This window comes from Ursus arctos, unplaced genomic scaffold (assembly GCF_023065955.2).
Source record: "Ursus arctos isolate Adak ecotype North America unplaced genomic scaffold, UrsArc2.0 scaffold_10, whole genome shotgun sequence".
Classification (NCBI taxonomy): domain Eukaryota; kingdom Metazoa; phylum Chordata; class Mammalia; order Carnivora; family Ursidae; genus Ursus; species Ursus arctos.
This window is the reverse complement of record NW_026622764.1, coordinates 53,547,840-53,566,510: the sequence shown is the minus strand read 5'-3', so window position 1 is coordinate 53,566,510 and position 18,671 is coordinate 53,547,840. Positions and strand designations below refer to the sequence as shown.

At 45.5% G+C, this 18,671-nt stretch overlaps 1 protein-coding gene across 1 annotated transcript in view; it reads right to left on the bottom strand.

Annotated features, from left to right (window-relative positions):
* Window positions 1-8,387: 8,387 nt before the first annotated feature.
* The window catches only part of COG3 (component of oligomeric golgi complex 3), a 73,127-nt gene continuing 62,843 nt past the window's right edge, over window positions 8,388-18,671 (bottom strand). Inside the window, exons 21-23 of the mRNA XM_026493298.4 lie at window positions 14,519-14,646; window positions 13,392-13,490; window positions 8,388-10,343 (exon numbers count right to left, since the gene is read on the bottom strand). Of these exons, the coding sequence (XP_026349083.2) occupies window positions 10,314-10,343; window positions 13,392-13,490; window positions 14,519-14,646 (257 nt within the window). The 3' untranslated portion in view covers window positions 8,388-10,313. The remainder of the gene's footprint in view (window positions 10,344-13,391; window positions 13,491-14,518; window positions 14,647-18,671) is intronic.

The window sequence follows — 18,671 nt, the reverse complement described above, 5'->3', positions numbered from 1 at the left end:
TTTCTTTCTTTCAAGATTTACTTATTTGAGGCGGGGGTGGAGGGACTGAATGGGACAGAGGAAGAGAGAGTCTTAAGCCTTGGGGCTTGATCCCACAACCCTGAGACCAAGAGTCAGACACTTAACCAACTGAGCCAACCAGGCACCCCTTAAGAATATTTTCTCAAATGTTCTTTGAGGTTTATTGGTGTGTTTTTTTGGTTTTTTATTTTTTCTTTAATTTTTCTTTCTTTTTTCTTTTTTTCTTCTTTCCCTTGAGTTTAAAACACTATTTCCTTGTTGACCCCTTTGTTCTCAGAGGTATCTGCCCTGCCCTGAGGGCCTTTTGTACAGCAACATGTCTGAAAGGTAGGAGAAGCATCAGGTGGTGAGCAGTGGCAAGATACTCAGCCAATGACCTCAAATAGTATCTGGTTACATTCTGCAGGGCCTCTTCTCCATAATGACACTTACTTTTAGGGCCAGAAGAGACCTTAGGGAACTCTAGGAACTACTTTTATTTTCTTGATGAGGAAACTTAGACTCAGAGGATACAAGTGACTTACCCAGAGTCATACATAAAATTATGGGCAAAAGGACGCTGGGTGGCCCAGTCGGTTAAGCGTCTGCCTTCAGCTCAGGTCATGATCCCAGGGTTCTGGGATGGAGTCCGGCATGGGGCTCCCTGCTCAGCAGGGAGTCTGCTTCCCTCTCTGCCTCTGCCCTTCACCCTGCTTGTGCTGTCTCTCAAATAAATAAATAAATAAATAAATAAATAAATCTTTTAAAAAAAATTATGGGCAAAAAGTTTTTTGACATTGGACTTAGCCTAAACTAAAGCACTTAGAAAAAAAATTCTCAAATAAGGCATATAAGAGATACCCCATCTTATCCCTGAACCTCAGCCCATCAAAACGCAAGGGGAAGAATGATGCTTCGACTGGGGAAGGGCTGACCTCACCTTGCAGATTCCCCTTCTTTCGGAGGGGAGATCTGCATTCTTTAAAAGCTTCCCAGGTGATTGTGCTGGTCAGCGGGTGTGGGAGCCCAGGCCGGGAAGAAAGAGAAAGGGAAGGAGGCAGGGAGGCGGGGGCAGGGGGACAGGCCTGCATTCACCACACAAGAGGCCCTGCTCCTTGCACACGGGCCACTCGCCATGGTTGCCTGATCCCTTCTCGGTCTAGGTTGAGCCTGAGCCAAAACCTGGGCTACTTCTTCCCCAAAGGCAAACACCAGAAGGCCTGGAACTGGTGGGATCTGAGCCTCCATGTCCACGCACCCCCTTTCCAGTCCATCTCCTTGAAAATCAACCAGTACATTAAGGTACAAATCAGGAGCCAGGATAAGATTGCCTTCTGCTTCAGCCACCAAAAGAAGCACATCTGCTTAAACCTGGGCACCAAGTACAAGGTAAGGTCTCCACTCCCTCTGCCAGGTAGCTGCCCCCTGGGCCACGCCACAGGCCTCTCTCTGGGCCAGGTTCTCCATCACTGCCACCCAGAGAAAAACATGGCCACCTTCGTTGACCTGAGGCTTGACAGAGGTGTTCACTTACCTTCTGAGCACCTCAAGATTCTGAGCACCTCGAGATTTGGAGCTGAGGAAACAGCCTCAAAGAGTCCAGCCGCAAGCCAAACAAAAAAACAAAGATGTCAACATACATTTTCTCACCTGACACTCACATCAACCCTGTCAGTTGGCAGGGACAGAAACCAGGGGGAAATCTATGTCCCCAGGCCTGCCGTTGGTGTCCTCTTCTCTCTTCCCCCAACACACTCATCTCCTAAACAAAGGAGCACCTGGGAGTTCAGGGGGCTCTGCTTGGGCTGGGCAAGAAAGTAGCAAAGGTGTGTTCACGTCCTAGGGCTGCCCTGACAAATGCTCTCACAGCTCTGGAGGCTAGAAGTCTGAACTCCAGGCGTCAGCAGGGACATACTCCCTCCAAAGAGCTCCAGGGAGAATCCTTCCTTGCCTCTCCCAGCTTCTGGTGACCCTGGGCATCCGCTGGCTTGTGGCGGCATCCCTCTGACCTTCTACCTTCACGCAGCCTTCTCCTCTGTGTCTCTCTATGTGTCCAATCTCCCTCTCCTTTCTCTGATAAGGACACCAGACAGTGGATGTAGGGCCCACCCAAAGTCCAGGATGACCTCATCCTGAGATCCTTTACTTCATTACATCTGCAAATACCCTTTTTCCAAACACAGTAACCTTCACAAGTCCTGGGGGTTAGGAGTCAGACATATTTTTTAGAGGCCACAGTTCAACCCCCTACAAATGGAGAGTCTGTACCCGGGAGTTCTCACTGTGAGCAGGCAAGAAGGTGGGCTCCTGAGACCCTCCCCTAGGCCCAGAGTTCAGGAGAGGGACAGGGTGTCCTTGGTCGCCGCTGAGAGCCACACAAGACCCTGCTCCTGCTCTGGCTTCCCTTCCCCATTCACCGAAGACTCTGTTTACAGACCCACCAGAGAGGCATTAGAGGTCTCTGAAATTTGGACTGCCTGCCTAGGGAGACAGACAGACAGACAGACAGACATGTTTCCTGGGAGGTGAGCAGACAGAGAGTAGGTTGATGGAGGTAGCAATGAAACAGCAGACTCTGGCAAAATTACACCATATGAAATAACTGGGAAAGAGAGTAGGGAATGTGGTAGGTTTACCTTGCCAGGACTGAGGTGTTTTCTAGGACATAGGACTCTGAGTGCTCAAATTGGGAAAGTTCCAAGCAGATCTGGACAGCTGGTCCCCAGGCCCGGCAAGGCCTGCCATTTTAAATCCCAAATAATCACATCCCAACTTCCTTACCTACCCTGGATTTCCCAGAGCAGCCAACCCGGTAGAGAGGAGCCACATACGTACACGGTACCATCCCCAGTCATCCACTGGCCACCCCCTACGCAGCAGTGACAAGCTACGGGAGGAGCTGGGGTAGAGAGGGTATGAGGACCTGGGCCTCCTGGCCTTTGGATGACATTGGGGTCCCACTGATGGAGGGGGCCAGGAAAGGAAGCCAGTGCCCAGGAAGGGCAGATGAGGGCTGGTGCAGGCAGAAAACCCAGGAGGCCTGGCAGCCCCAGGAGCTGGGCCAATGCAGGATGGGGGGGGGGGGGGCGGCAAATGAAGCAAATCAGCACACGTATGACTAGTGAGCCAGTCCACCGAGGCCGGGCAGCCAGGGCACCCTTGGAAGAACATACTAGCCCCTCCACTTCCCGTGAGACACCAGGCAGGCCTCATGCACTTTCTGTGCCCATAATTATCTCTAAAATGGACACCATACTGTTGTAAGGCTTAAATAAGATACTTGTGTGAAAGCATTTCATAAGCTGGACACCTCACAGAAACAGAACATCCTAGTATGATCCTTATTATTTCCCCCTCCGGAAGACCCTTTGCTCAGCCTCTGTAGGCTACAAACCAAGGGAGAAGTTGGCCTAGAGCTGACTTCCCTGGGGCAGTGCCTCATACCAGCAAAACCCAGACACACTCCCGGAGAGCCTGAACTGGAAGTGGGACTGACAGGCAGACACCGTGGACAGTTTCCCAGCTGTGGCAGAGCTTGTCTCCCCCACCCCACTCCCATGGTGGGAATCCCTGGGGAGGAGCCAGACACCCCCAGGAAGACACAGCCTTTGCAACACAGGCCACACAAGGGCCCAGGAGCTGGTAACCCACTGGTTTGGGGTCAGGCTTGAGTGTGGCCTCAGCCCGTCTCTGTAGCTGTGTGGACACAGGCCAGGGCCAAATGAGGGAAGTGTTGCCAGTGGCAAGGCTGGGAGCACAGATCTGCCCTGGAGTGAAGTTTGCAGGGAAGGCTTGGTCCTGGTCAAGGGTGGAAAGCACGATGTCTGAGCAGCATTTATCCTCACCTATCCTTCTGTGAATTCCCACAGTTCATAACCCCAGAGGCTCTGAGTGAAATGAAGGAGAAGGCCATCCTGGAGGTAGAATTTGGTTCAACGGCTCGGAAGATGCAGGTCCTCCTGGGGAAAATGAGTAGGATCCTGAATTTCCTGACCATCCCTGATTTGGAAAACTTCACAGATGCTGCCAGGATTTTGCCAATCAACAAACTAGAACTGAAGGAGAACTCTCACCTCCCAGAGTAGGGCAGTCACCACATTGTGCCAGGGTTTCCAGCCACCACAGACTGTCCTGGGACAGCTATCAGGAGCGTCAAGGGAAACCCCAGAGCCCTATGTACGTCTCTTGAGAGTTGTCATTTGGGACTTATTACAACTTCTTGGTTTGAAAAAAGAATCTGGCTGGGTGCAGAAAAACCCTCACCTGACAGCACAAGGAGCAAGTTATTTCGATAGGCAATACCCATCAACTCCTGTCCCACGCACCCCCACTGGTTACTTGAATGCAGTCCTTCTGCAGCCTTTTGAGACACAGACGGTCTGTGTCCTCTGCCCATCACTGACTATGTGACCTTGGGCAAGTAGCTTTATGCCTCAGTTTCCTTGTCAGAAAAATGGGTCTAGATATCCCCAGAGGTTCTCACTAACCCTAATGTCATCACAAACACCCCTCTCCCACACCTGCCAAGGCAGAGGGAGACCCTGACAGCAAACCAACGCCAGACTGCAGCAGGTCCCCTAACCCAGGAGCTGGTCGGGAGCCCGAAAGGACACACACTCAAACCCCCTCCACTAGCTGGGACACTTGTGCTCACTGGTAACAGTCACTAATTCAAGTAGGTAAAGCAAAATGGGAAACGAGTCATCTGCATGGAAGGTGCAATGAGTCTCAGAAAGGGATCAGAGCATGGAAGGCCCCAGAAGCCAGAGGACTTTTATTCTCATCTCTGTGACATTCTTCTTGTCCTGAAGATATGTTGTCTATGTGCTCCACTTCATGTGGCTTTGCCCCCAGATCTCTCTCAAAAGACCCCAGCAGTCTCTGATTGGCCTGGCTTGATCAGGAAGCCACTCTTGGTGCAGCCCCACTTGGTAAGGAAGGGTGGCGTTATGTCTTGAGGCCTGCGCACAGGGAGGGGCAGGAGTTTCTAGAAAAGGGGGATTCAGGAGCTGGGCAGCCCCCTACAGTGTGACTTTTATACATCCCAGGACACCACAAGTTCCCGGGATGACCTCCCACTGCAGCCGACACCAAGACGGGGTAGGAAACCCCTTCCTCCCAGCCAGCCTGGCAACTGGCCATTCCCTGCCGTATCAATGACACCGAAGCCCCACCTTCGTGGCCCTGCCCCCTTGCGGATCTCACACTGCCTGCCACCAACCTTCACCGAAGTCCTCATGACCCCGAAGGACGACATTCCAGCCCCTGAGGCAGCACTGAAGGTGAAGGAGGGCAGTGGGGGGCACCGTGGTCACTCCCACTATTCGCCACAACTTGTTGGCCCAGAGTATCCTCAGCCAGCACAAGTCACCGTGGCGCAAGGCAGCGAGCCATAAATGACACAGACGGCCACCGTAGCAGCCCACCTTCACACGCCCACGTCAGAGTTCGTGTGCCCTGCTCGTTCCTCCCTCATGCTCAGAGTGCATGGAAGCCCTTTTGCTTAGCCGCCACGAGAGGCAGAAGCTTCTAGGTCGGTCTCAGCAACACGCAAGTTCCGGCCAAGCTTGTGGCTGGCTCCGAGCCAGCGCCCGTGTCTCCTTCAGGACTGGGGGCGGGCTGCCGCGGTGCCGAAGGACCAGCCCGGCCTGGCCCGGGGTCTCGGTGCCGCCGCGTGCAGCCGTGCGAACGCGGGCGAAGCGGTGAGCCGGTTTCCTCACGTGGGACAGGAGCGCAGTCATGGCGCTCACCTCACAGAGTTAACGCCAGGGCTTAAGGGAGCATCGACAAAGCACTACGCTCGGTGCGCACGCCGAGTGCGTTCTCGCGCCGACTCCCCTGCCGATCGTCGTCCTTTCGCGAACCTGAAATCACTCTTCCACTCAGGCGGAGCTCGTCAACAGGCGGCTTCGCAGAGCTGTTCTGTTTGGTCAGCCCCTTTTGAAAATCTTCTGTTGCCGACATTTCGAAGACCAGAGATTTCACACAGAGTCGTGGGGTTCCAGCAGCTCTGGGCCGGGGTGGCCGGAGACTGGACAAGATCGCACAGGAATCAGGGAGCGTGCTCACAGGGGAAAGCGAACCCCCTCACAGCCTGGGAAGGAAATACAGCCGCCAACCAGCCGGCCGGGAGCTGCACAGATCTAGTTGCCCCGCCCCGTCCGTTTGCTGGAGGCCCCGCCCTGGGCGCCGCCCTCCCCCACAAACTGACCGTCCGCGGAGGCCCGAGATCCAGGGCTTCCCTCAGACGGCGCGAGGGCAGCGTGTGTTCCGGCCCCACCCGGCTTCTGGTGGGTCCTGGGCTGGAGCCAACGCGCTCCAGGCCTCCCCTGACCTTCTCTCCCCGTGTGTGTGTTTCTGAGGCACAGTCCCCCTTTTTATATGGACGCCAGTCACATTGGAGGGGGCCTGATCTACTCCAGTATGGCCTCATCTTGATTAGGAACATCTGCAACAACCTATTTCCAAATAAGACCGCATTTCCAGGTACTGGGGGTTAGAACGCCACCCCAGGAATGTGGGGGGTGGAGGGACAGAATTCAACCTGTAACACTCTCTGCCTCACACCCCAGGCCCTTCCCAGGCCCTCACCCTCCTGACGGGACAAATTCTGACTTACCATCATTTTATCTTCAGTGACTTGGCAGAAAACCTGCTTCTCCTGGAAATGAAAATGAAGGCAGTTGGGCTGTTCATGAGCACCCACCTGTTCAGTTACACACAAGGGTTCCCTGATGAGTAACCATGAGTGAACACCCCAAGGCGAATGGAGCCTCGTCCAGTGCCCACAAAATTACTAATGAATTCAGTAGCTAATTAGGCCATGCAGCAAATACACACTGAGCTTCCACCGTGTGCTCAAGGGCCAGAAAGAAAAGAACAGGTTGTCTGCCCCCAGGGGGATTACAGACTGGGAGTCAGAAAGGCAAACGATAGCAAACCAATGCAACTGTGGCTTCGTGGAGGAGCACAGCACAGCAGAGTCCCCTGGGTGAGAGGGAAGGGGTCATGCAATGAAGAGTGGGGGTGAGGGTGCATGCTGGGAGTACCCAGGAGGGAACGAAGAACCCCGAAGAGCCCCCAACAGCACCAAGGCTAAGGATGGCACCGCAGCCCGCTGGCTGGGGGGAATTTCACTGGAGTGCTAGGGGTCTGCCAGCTTCCTATTTGGATATCAGAACGCACTACAGAGCGAGTACCCCCAAAGCGCCCCAACTGCCACAGCAGCCATGTAGAAGGAAAAAGAGAGGCACCAGCAACGGGAGACCCCTTTCCCCTGTGCCTTGCAGTGTACCTCCAGCACCCTACAAAGCCTAACTTTGCACCCGCGGGCAAAGTAGAAATGTTCTCGGGATCCAGGCCCAGAGTCTCAAAGCAGGGCCAAAAAAGGTGGATTTGTCGCTGAGAGGCCCTAAACCAGTAACTGGTACAGAGACTGTTCTGAGCCTGCCAGAGATGAATGCTCAGTCCAGGACCTGCCACAGCAGTGGAGCCCGCACCAACTCCTTCTGCTCCGAAGAAGTCTCTACATCGGTGGTATTTCCTGCTCTTATCCCTCTGCTTCTCTAGCCTCTGGTCTGCTGCCGCCCAGTCCTCCCTTTCCTTCTGACAAAGCCCTTTCCTGCCCAAGTGAGACACTGAGGTCTTCTGGCGCGTGCACTCATGACCTGGAGGAGCAGAGGAGCAGCCGAGACCAGACACACAGACACACAGGGCCCCCACATGCCATCAGCAGACAGACAAGCTGGGGGCCGAGCCACTACTGGGAGACAAGTGCTCCAGAAAGGAAGCAATAGAGTTCCTGCTTTCTGAGAAGTAACATTCTCTCACCAACGCACCCTGGTTTCTCTAACGAATGGCCCCTTTTTAAAAATGAAGGTTGACTGTTCTTTCTTGAAAAGTAATAAATAGCAGAAGAGAATTTAAAGATATGGGATTGTTAAATCAGGGGGGAAATACAAACTCGTTTTTATTACTACTTCCGTAACATTAAATTGCAACACGACTGTGTGTGCTGACAGTACTCAGGAAACTGGCAGTTTCGCAAAGAAAAAATTAAATTATCTTTCAACTAATGAAGCATTAAGAGGCTTCAAAAATGTCTTTCCACAATAATTATCTTACCAAAAAAATCCACACAGTACAAGTAAAACTGGGGAAATGTGAACAGATTGGCAGAGGGTACCAATGTCCATATCCTGCTTGTGATGATGTGTTCTACTTTCGCAAGATGTTACCACTGGGAGAAATCGGGGGAAAGGTACACAGCGTCTTCCTGTATTACTTCTTACAACCACATGTGAATCACAAGCTAGCTCAATAAAAATTTCAATTAAAAATTATTTTTAAAAAGAATCCATATACACAACAGACATGTGAGGACAAAGTAGGAAGCAAAATCTTTATTTTTTTAAAAAATTACATTTATTAAAAACAGCAATTTCTAGCCAAATAATATAAAGCATTTTAAATTAATTATTTGAAAGTATGTACACGTTTTGTATAAGTAAACACTTGAAACTGTACAGATTTAAACAAATACTCATTTATCCAACAAGTTGGATCCCTATCGTCTACTCAGCACTTTGTAAGATGTTTGAGTGTTTCAGAAAGAAAAGATTCAAAACACAAGAACGAGTGCCATCAAATATTTTTATCCTTAAGAATGCAGCCTGCTCTGTACATCAAATTAAATCAGTCACAGTATTGTACAATAATCATGCCCTCATTTCTTTGGAAAGGCTATTAAAAAAATCAAATGTACATATAATACAGAAAACAGGATATTTTACAGTTTATTTCATTAAAGATGTATTTAAAATAGTAAGTGGAAGTAAATAAAATCTTCCTGATTCATTCATTTCATGTCAAGGAATGAATATGGACCCTCCTTCCCTTCTACCTTCCCAGAATAGACTATTAAGGTCTCTCAACCCACCAATTCAATGGTGGGTTCATCACCACCATTGATCACCAATTTAAATGGAGCTGAAAAACAAGTGACCTGTTTAAAATGACGGACATCAGGATATGTAACCTATCTACACACTGCAAGAGTCAGCTGCAAGGGGACGAGTCCTGTAGAATGAGGTGTGTTGGCTACACTCCAGAACGTTCTTCAGTGTTCCATCTCTGGATAGTGTTTGAATAACTCGAAATTCCTTCTGAACCGAAAAGCAGCTTATGTTTACTACAAGATCAGAGGCAAAACCAATCCACTCAGGAAATAGTTTTTTGTAGGAAAACTCACAGATGTGCATAATTTATCTGATGATCCCTGATATGATACCGGAGATATAAAGGGGTGGGCCATCTTCATCCTCCTTGTCTTTGTTAGTAAAACGTATCCTGCTGTGACAGGGCTAGAGCCCCTCGACGATGGTACACAGCACAGCCAATGCACGAATATACGGGACACGAAAGTGGTCACTGTTCAAAGAACTACTAGAACCAAAGGCAGTGTATAGAAAGCTGGTAACCCTAACCTTCATGCGTGAGATGCTATTCAGCAGGTTGCCTCCCCTCCCTTACATGCCAGATTTAAGACACCTTAATTGGTGCTTCCCACTCACAAACACGGACTATTATAGCATGAAGATTCTCATTAAAGATGCTGCAGCCATCTACTATGAGGAGGCTCCAGCCCCTGCGTTTGAACGTTCTGCACCTCAGCAATTCACGGGGTCCTCGCATCTTGAAACTACCTCACATCAAACACACAGAAGATAACATCCCGAATTCCCAGGAAAGCAGAATGTGTTCTCAGATGCACCCAATCTACTCCAAACGAAACTTCAAAGTGATAGGAGAAACATTACATTAAATAGAGTGTAGAAATAAGATTTCTGGAAGTAAAAAATAGCCGCCGTGGAATCTCTGTGGCTCAAAGTGTTGCAGTGTTTCACGCTTTAACAAACCTTCCTCATAGAAGCTTTCTAATTAACGGTACTTCTGTAAAGTTCTTCTCTGCACTACTTATTGTAACCTAGTTTCATTGCACATCTTTTGCGAAGAACCATTTCCCTGTGTACCCACCATAGCTACCTCTAAAAAAACTCACATTTCTCGTGACCTTTTCAAGAAGGCAGTTCTCACACTCCTAGATTAATCTTTGGCATTTTGATGCTTTTAAAAGGGAAACGCCAATCTTCCAAACACTTTGCTTATATTTCATTCTGCAGTCAGCACTGAGCAGCACGCCTGTGTGGTTCTCAGGGACACTTCCACATACGGTTCCTCGGCGTCCTGCAGGCTGCCAGACTTCCAGCCCGCCCCGACTGCACAGACACCGACGTGCAGCCCGGCCAGCCTGGTTATTTAGAAACGGACAGTAGGAGGTTCAGCTGAAAAGCAAAGTGAAAGGCTATGTTAGTTCTGCCATGGAATACCAATCCTCTAAAACAGAATGACAGAAAAGTCTAAGGTTTTTAAGAAGCCAAATGAACACAGCTGGACTGCAAGGCTAGTCAGATTTGTGAAGCAGCCACTGGGCTGCTGGGTGGGTCTGGGAGGGGGATCACACTCTATCACCGAGTCGAGGCCCTCAACTTATTTCAGAATGCAATGAAAATGACAGGAGGAAAAAAAACTACATACCAACCCTGACAAGGGATAGAAATAGATCTCAATTATCAATTTCACCTTTTTCTGTGCAGAGCGCGTTGTGGGAAGAATTATGTGTAAGCTGAATTCCTCGAATGACCATTTTAAATTCGTAAGAACAGGCATAAGGAGTGAATCTCAGCTCACTAACTCTGACGGAGCCCTACAACACCCTGCCCATGCTGTAAAGGGGGTGGACATGGAGCCAGCCCCCAGGAGAAGCAGAGAAACCCACCATGGGACAGGGTAGGGGAACTGCAGTCTGCACAGGGCCAGTCTGGCACCCAAGCCCTAGAAGACGTGCCGTTAAATGAACCTGGCAGTGAACCTTTCTATACAGTATGAACTGTCTTGGTAATCAAAATAATCGCCACCCAATCTCTTCTATAAAAGTGTACCCTCAGTGAGAGGGACACACCATCACCTCTGTATTTTTCCTGCCAAAAATACAAAACCTCAATCTAATCATGATGAAAAAGACAACACCAAGTTGCACAGAATGATGGTCTCTATCACTGTTTTTCAAACTATAGGTTGCAACCCAGTGGTACGTCATGAGAACAATGTAGTGGTTCATCGAATGAACAGGAAAGAGAGGCAGAGCAAAGCAATTTGAGTTGCACATAATGTGAGTGATTACCATCAAACTTTTAAGTTACAAACATACACACACACACTAAAACATGTATCTTGCTGGCAGGAGTCCAGCAGGAGCCAGGAATCCTGCATGTTCTTGGCAAGCCCCGCCTGGCTACTCCACATCTACACTCTTGCAACTGACTACATATAACTGGAGAAAAAACAGACAACTGTGCTGATTGGTCTCTCTTGGATTCATAACCACTGAACTCAACTGAGCCTTGCTCCCCAGATCTTCAGTATCCCTCCATTTTAGTGATGACCCTCTTCCTGTATCACTCACAAACATGAAGCAATCAGATGAGAGCTTCCATCATCCTAGCGTGTCCACCGCCTCCCCACGTGTGCCCCAACACTGGGCTTTCTTTCCTTTTGCGACTGAACAACCCCCTCCCCTATACACCTAACAAAGCCTCCTCCCTCGGACTGTTCCTGAGATTCCATCCCCTCTTTGCTACTCAAAGACACTTTTCCAGCATCAATTTTTCCCTCTCTTTGGCTCCAATTCATGACTACAAAAACATGCATTTTCCCCTATCTTTAAAAGAAAAAAAAAAAAAAGGAAAGATAGCCCAATAACAAAGGAAGGAAAAGGCTGGAGGGGATTGAAAGGGAAGTAAGACACCTCCAACTCTACCTTGTTCTAGACTTCTGACTTGGGAACCATGGTTTTTTTTATAATAAAAAAACAAAATTATATCAAAATGTGGGGGGGAAAATTCTCTAAACACTGAAACAAACCTAACTATATATCAAGTTAGTGGTATATTATGATTACTTCAAATGACTTATAAAATATTTTAACTACAATCCTGGAACCACAGACACATCTTTTTAAAATATGACCCATCTATCCATACAAAGGAATATATAAAGCCATAAAAAAGAATAAAGTTCTTTTTTTTTTTTTAAGATTTTATTTATTTATTCGACAGAGAGAGAGACAGCCAGCGAGAGAGGGAACACAAGCAGGGGGAGTGGGAGAGGAAGAAGCAGGCTCCCAGCGGAAGAGCCTGACGTGGGGCTCGATCCCAGAACGCCAGGACCACGCCCTGAGCCGAAGGCAGACGCCCAACGACTGAGCCACCCAGGCGCCCCAGAATAAAGTTCTGATACATGCTACAACATGGAAGAGCCTTGAAAACATTCTGATAAGAGAAAGAAGCCAGTCATAAAAGGCCATGATTGTGTGATTCCATTTAATGAAATGTCCAGAATGGACAAATCCATACAGACAAAAAGTAAATCACAGAAGATGGAGGAATGGGGAATCTGCTAATGGTATGGGGTTTCTTTTGGGCGGGGGCATGAAAATGTTCTGGAATTAGATAGTGGGGATGTTGCACAACCTAGTGAATATACTAAAAACCAATGAATGGTCCACTTTAAAAGGGCGAATTTTATGGCATATGAGCTCTATCTCAATTTAAAAAAGACCCCATTTCCCTTCCAGCTACATCTTTTCTCTCCCAATGTGGTAACACTCCCAAAAGATTCACCCACACTCACTGCCTCCCTTCCCTTCCCCAACTCTCCACCCACTCTGATCAGGCTCCCATACCTTACTATTCTCTCCCACACCCTCTAGTCCTTACATATATGAACCTCCTAAGCTATACCAAACTTAAAACCAGAAATAAAATACCCTCCATAGCACCAGCCTACTCCTAATACATAATACGTGCTCAATAAAAACTTGCTGGCTGAACTGATTACATGAATGATAAATACAGACTAAGCTCTGTATTCAGTTTTTCAAATTTAGGAAGAAAAGAGAAAATAAACACTTCTAACATCAAATCCCTAAAGTAACTTTTTTTCATGTGAAATGTGGGCCTCTTATCATGCATACTGTAAATAAAATTATTCAGCATCCTAAACACCATTATTTGAACTTTTCACAAATAGTTCATGTTAAACACAGAAATTTTTAGTATCAGAAAGGATTAAAAAAAGCAATTAAAAATTATAAAGTCATCACTAAAAATTTGAGGGAGCAATTCAAAGCTTAAATTCTTGCTCATCAGAATAAAATAATGTACAAATTTTAAAATTAAAATTAAAAACATGGTTACTCAAAGGCATTACCTACTCAAGTAAAATAACCAAGAGGGAATAAAAGTAACAAGGACCTTCAGATCATGGATTACCTGTTCCATAGTAGGACAAGCAATGATCTGGACATCTTCAGGGCTAAACTCTTCCTTTAACAAAACATGGAACTTCTGGAAGACTTGCTGAATATTATTCTTAGAAAGAAGAGGCAAGCCCATTAAATGAGTCACTAGAGACATATGCGGTCATCTTAAACATGAAGCATGAAGATTGTTAAATCTTTTAAGTTTTCAATTAAATTCCAGTTAGTAAACATACAGTGTAATATTAGTTTCAGGTGTACAATACAGTAACTCAGCACTTCCGTACATCACCCTGTGCTCATCACAACAAGTGCACTCCTTAATTCCCGTCACCTATTTCAGCCAACCCACCACCCACTGCCCCTCTGGTAACCATCGGTTTATTCTTTACACTTAAGGGTCTGTTTCTTGGTTTGCCTCTCTAAGAATGTTAAATCTTGATGATATTTGCCAAAGAAGTAGAGGAAATGTATCTTTCATTGGATTACTGAAGACATAATTTGCACTTAATAATTCACATGCTAGCACAACCCAACTAAGCCTTATCAGATAATACTTCCTGGAAAAGCTAAACTCTAGTAAGCCCTGTCCCCCCAGAGAATAATAAGAGCCTTCAGCAGCAATTTCTTACACAAAAGATAATAAAGTTCCCAGACACATAACACATACTTTAAAACTCAACCAATGCCTTCGGTAAAGATGTGAGCTCAACACAGAGCTGGAAGTTATGAGCACTAAATTTGCTCTGACATTTAATCCCTTGGTGGCCACTGCAAGCCATTTATTTCCACTACTCACCAGTAAAATGAAGCATAATTCTGAAATGCTGCTTTCTCAAGTATTGGGCCACATTCAATGTTAGGGTCTGATGACTTATTTATTTACTAATTTGTACTTTAAGGTCAAAATTACCTTGTTGCCAAACGTAACATAAAGAACTTAAGACAAAGGCAGGGGTGGATATAATCAGGCCAGTGCTGGCTTCGTAAGCCTCTCAGGAATTACAGTGATTATAAATCAACTTTACTAGAATAGTATACCAATACTTTGAAATGTCTACAGGAAGAGGAAAATGGTAAACAAGGCAAGAAAACTTCAAGAGACTGGACAACATTTGAATAAAATATCACAATACTCACCCTAACAGGTTTAAACAAGATGAACTCTGTGTCTTTATTGGATAGATACAATGACATACTTCTCAACGTCAGAGGCAGCTTCGCTTTTATTGTCTTGTAGGCACTTGCTATGAGGTCACTGACCTTTGCTGGAAAGAATTAACCTCATTAGTGTTACAAAGAAAAAGAGAAGAAACACCTCCATTTTCATTCAGAGGGGAATAAAGGGAGAGAAAAATGGCAGAAGAAAGGACTCTATTTCCCCCCAAATTTTCTTTCACTTTTCCTGTTTACCAAGTTTAATCACAGCCCTATAAACATTCATTATCTACTACATACAAAATTCTACTCCCGAAGGGTAAGGCCGTAAAAGAACTCCTCCAACACCCTTCAGGACATTCACAGGGGCTATACTATGGTACCTTTGGAATTCAGAGATAGTTAAGATAAAATAAAAAATTATTTGCAGACTAGTAAGAATACTTCATTATGAATGAGCTTACTCATTTACAGAACTGACTCACAGCAAGAGATGTTCTCGTCTTTTGAGATCATTCCGAAAACATCCACACATATTTAACGGTAACTAAAAATCCATCTCTTACATTCTTTTTTTTTTCAAGATTTTATTTATTTATTTGAGAGAGAGAGAGAGAATACCCGCATGAGTAAGGGGAGAGGGAGAGGGAGAGGGAGAAGGACAAGCGGACTCTGCGCCTGAGTGTGGGGCCCAACACAGGCCTCTATCCCAGGACCTCGAGATCATGACCTGAGCCGAAACCAAGATCAGACACTCAACTGACTGAGCCACCCAGGTGCCCCCATCTGTTACAGTCCTATACTGCATTATCAGAAAGAGTACAGAATTACAGAAAACTGTAACTGAAATAATTATGTAGCCTAAATGTAATGTCCGAAAAGGTGTACAAATGGAACAGTAGTAATCTTTATGAGGTCATTTAAAAGAGGAAACTACCTAGAAAGCTATGAAGAAAAAGACTGATTAATAATTTCAAAGACATTCAACTTCACTCATAATTAAAGAAATGTATATTAAAACAACTGAGATAGTTTCAGATTGGAGTATATCCACATTTGGTAAGGGTGTGCAGAAACAGGCCTTCTCATCCACTGCTGCTTGGAGTATAAACTGGGCAATATGTAGCAAAACATATATTCTATCTCTTAACACTGCCACTGCTAGAAATTTACCTTATGGACATACTTACCAAATACCCAGATATGTGTATACAGGGACGTTTATTAAAGAATGGATGGGAAAAAAACTAAAAATACTTTATTAACGGAATTATTGAAGAAATTATGAGTGATACATTCCACGCATCATTAAAGAGAATGCATAGAGCTGGATATGCCAGCACAGAAAGGGCTCCAAGACACAGAATAAGTTAAAAAAAAAAAAAAAAAAAGGCAAGGAATACGGTACAATCTTATTTGTACAGTATTTTTAAGATCCATAGATGCAAGTACATATACAACAACTGGGGAAAAGAGACTATTAATAGTGGCTACCTTTGAAAGGACGGGTTAGGAATGGAAAATAGAATTACTTCTCATTTTATACTTTCTCACAGCTCAAATTTTATACCTTATATTAAAAACATTTTTTTTTAATTGAGAAGGGTTGTAGTAGAGCAGGGTAAGAAAGTATCAACGCTCTCAAGAAGAAAGAACAAACAATCCAAGAATTGCTTATTTCCATAAAATAGATGAAAGCTCCTTTAGGGCACTTAATTCCATGGGCTCTGCTTCTATCCTCACTAACACACTTTAAGAATCCCTAAGTCAGTTTTCAGAGCCCTTGATAACCAAATGGGTGTAAAGCCTAGTGAACAGAGCCCTCTGAGGGCTCTTAAAAAGGTATATTTCTCAGAGTAGATTAACAAATTGGCACCCTAATTTACAACTCAACCTCCTCTGAGTTTATCATGAAATGATCCCCAGGAACCTGATTAAGATGGGTTTCTAGGGCCCTAGACAAGTCCCGAGGTTGTTCTTGATGCTCCCACCCCAAAGGCCCAAACATCCCTGACACTGCAGTGTGGGCTTCCTGTACTACAGATGAAGAAAAAGCAACTCCACAGCTCCGCGTGGCTACGGGACAGAAGATACAGCAGCTAACTGAACTGGAGTGCCACTGCTCTGTTGGCCAAAACCTCCTCCCTTAGCAAGACAGGGAATGGGTTAATGACGGAAGAGCAAGCCCCACTGCAATCTGTCCTGTGGTCAGCTTCCTTTCATCCATGCCTGCTTTACTGATGACTGTGCTAGGAGTGCTGCGGAGCACAATACGCCTAACACCGGGAGCTCCACTCGGATTCCACTTGAGAAAATGACAGCCCCTGTTCTGAGTGAAAGAGGACCTTTCCAAAGAAGAAAGAAAAATACATTAATTATGCATCAAGCCCCTGGGCTTAGCTGTATTAAATACGCCTATGCCTGTTTGTTGGTTTCTACCTATTTTAAGAAAGATTTATTGCACCCAAGAGTTTCATTTATATAAACATTCAAAATAAAATCAGCTCCTATTTCTAAATAAGCCCTATAAAAGACTGAAACCTTGAGCCAAAGTCCCAATTAATCCAAAGGTGGTCAGAATTCCTTCTAGAATTGTGCTGAGTTATGGAGTGACAAGTCTGCTCCTGACTGTGAGTGGTCAGGACAGGTGGCTACTACCACCGCCCACCACGATTAGAATTTCCAGTGTTGGGGCACCTGGGTGGCTCAGGGCCATGAGATCAAGACAAGCCCTGTGTCGGGCTTGGGCTCCGTGTGGAGCCTGCTCAAGATTCTCTCTCTCCCTCTCCCCCTGCCCCGCCCCATCCCCACGCTTTCGTGCTCTCTAAAAATAAACAAATAAAATACATCTTAAAAAGAATTTCCAGTGTTATCAATAAAAGAAACTGATTTTCTGTCTTCTGACGGAACGTACTACTGCATCAAGAATGATCTCTGTCCTTTGGTAAAATGATGAAGATTTCAATCTCACATGATACAAAGGTTTAAAATAATGAAGACAGTAAAACAGTTACTGTCTCTATCAACGGTAAACAAAGGACCTAAAGCAGTCACAAAGTTTATTTGCAATAAAGCAAATCAATGCAAACCTATACTGACATCATCAAAGTTCCTAGGACAATTTTTTGAAATAAAATCCTGTCTTCCATTCAAATACAACTGATCATTCTTGCACATTTACAGATCCTCCTCCAATAGGCACAGCTACTCTTTTAGCTTCTCAGTTCTAGTTCAACTTCAAATTAACCTGCGCCATTATTAAGAATTACCAAAAATTTTTAGAACGGCCTCAATTCTTTTCCCCAAAAGAAATAAATACCTGACAAACATATCATTCTTTCAATATGGAAAACCAATCATATTAAAAACCTAACATTAGATTTAAAGTGCCTGTAGACAGTCAATTTTTTATGGATGCTAAACCTGTATTTGGATCTCTCTCACTTTCAGCAAAACGCTGCCCTACCAACTTGGATACAGCTTATCCAAATTAAAACACGATTCTTCTATCATTTTGCTCTTTTTGGTTTCAAAAGATCTCTATCCTGACGTGGGCCAGGGACCAGCCAGAAATATTAATCCCCCAAAATGATTTATTCTGGCTATTTAATGGCAACTTAAAATGCCACAAAATGAACCAAAAGTGACCCACAAAGTTGTGATTCTAAATGGCCGAGGTCTAATGCTAAAGATAAAAAAAGACAAGAAAAAAACCCTCCAGCAAAAAAAATTTACATTTAGGAAAGAGTAAACCTGGGAACATCTCAAGCACATTGGCCCATCAGACAATGATACTGTCTGCCAACTCCCCAATGACACCACAGTTTTTGTAATTTTTTTGAACACTCTAAAAATGTTAAAGAGGATGTAACTTAGATAAAACGTGAAACAAAATAATGACCCAACACACTCCTTCATTTAATACTTGAGAACAGTAGCAATCCCTCCCTAATTTCAGACTACCAAATCCAGTATTTTCATCAAAGCTCTAATACAATGAAAAGCAGTATACAGAATCAAAGTGTTTCCATCTAAGCCACGTTTTATTTGTTTACTCTGTGTGTATTTTTCTTTTTAATTCTCCTTTCCTTGGAATGCTTTTTGAAATGCAAGTAGTGTTGGCCCATTAAGACCT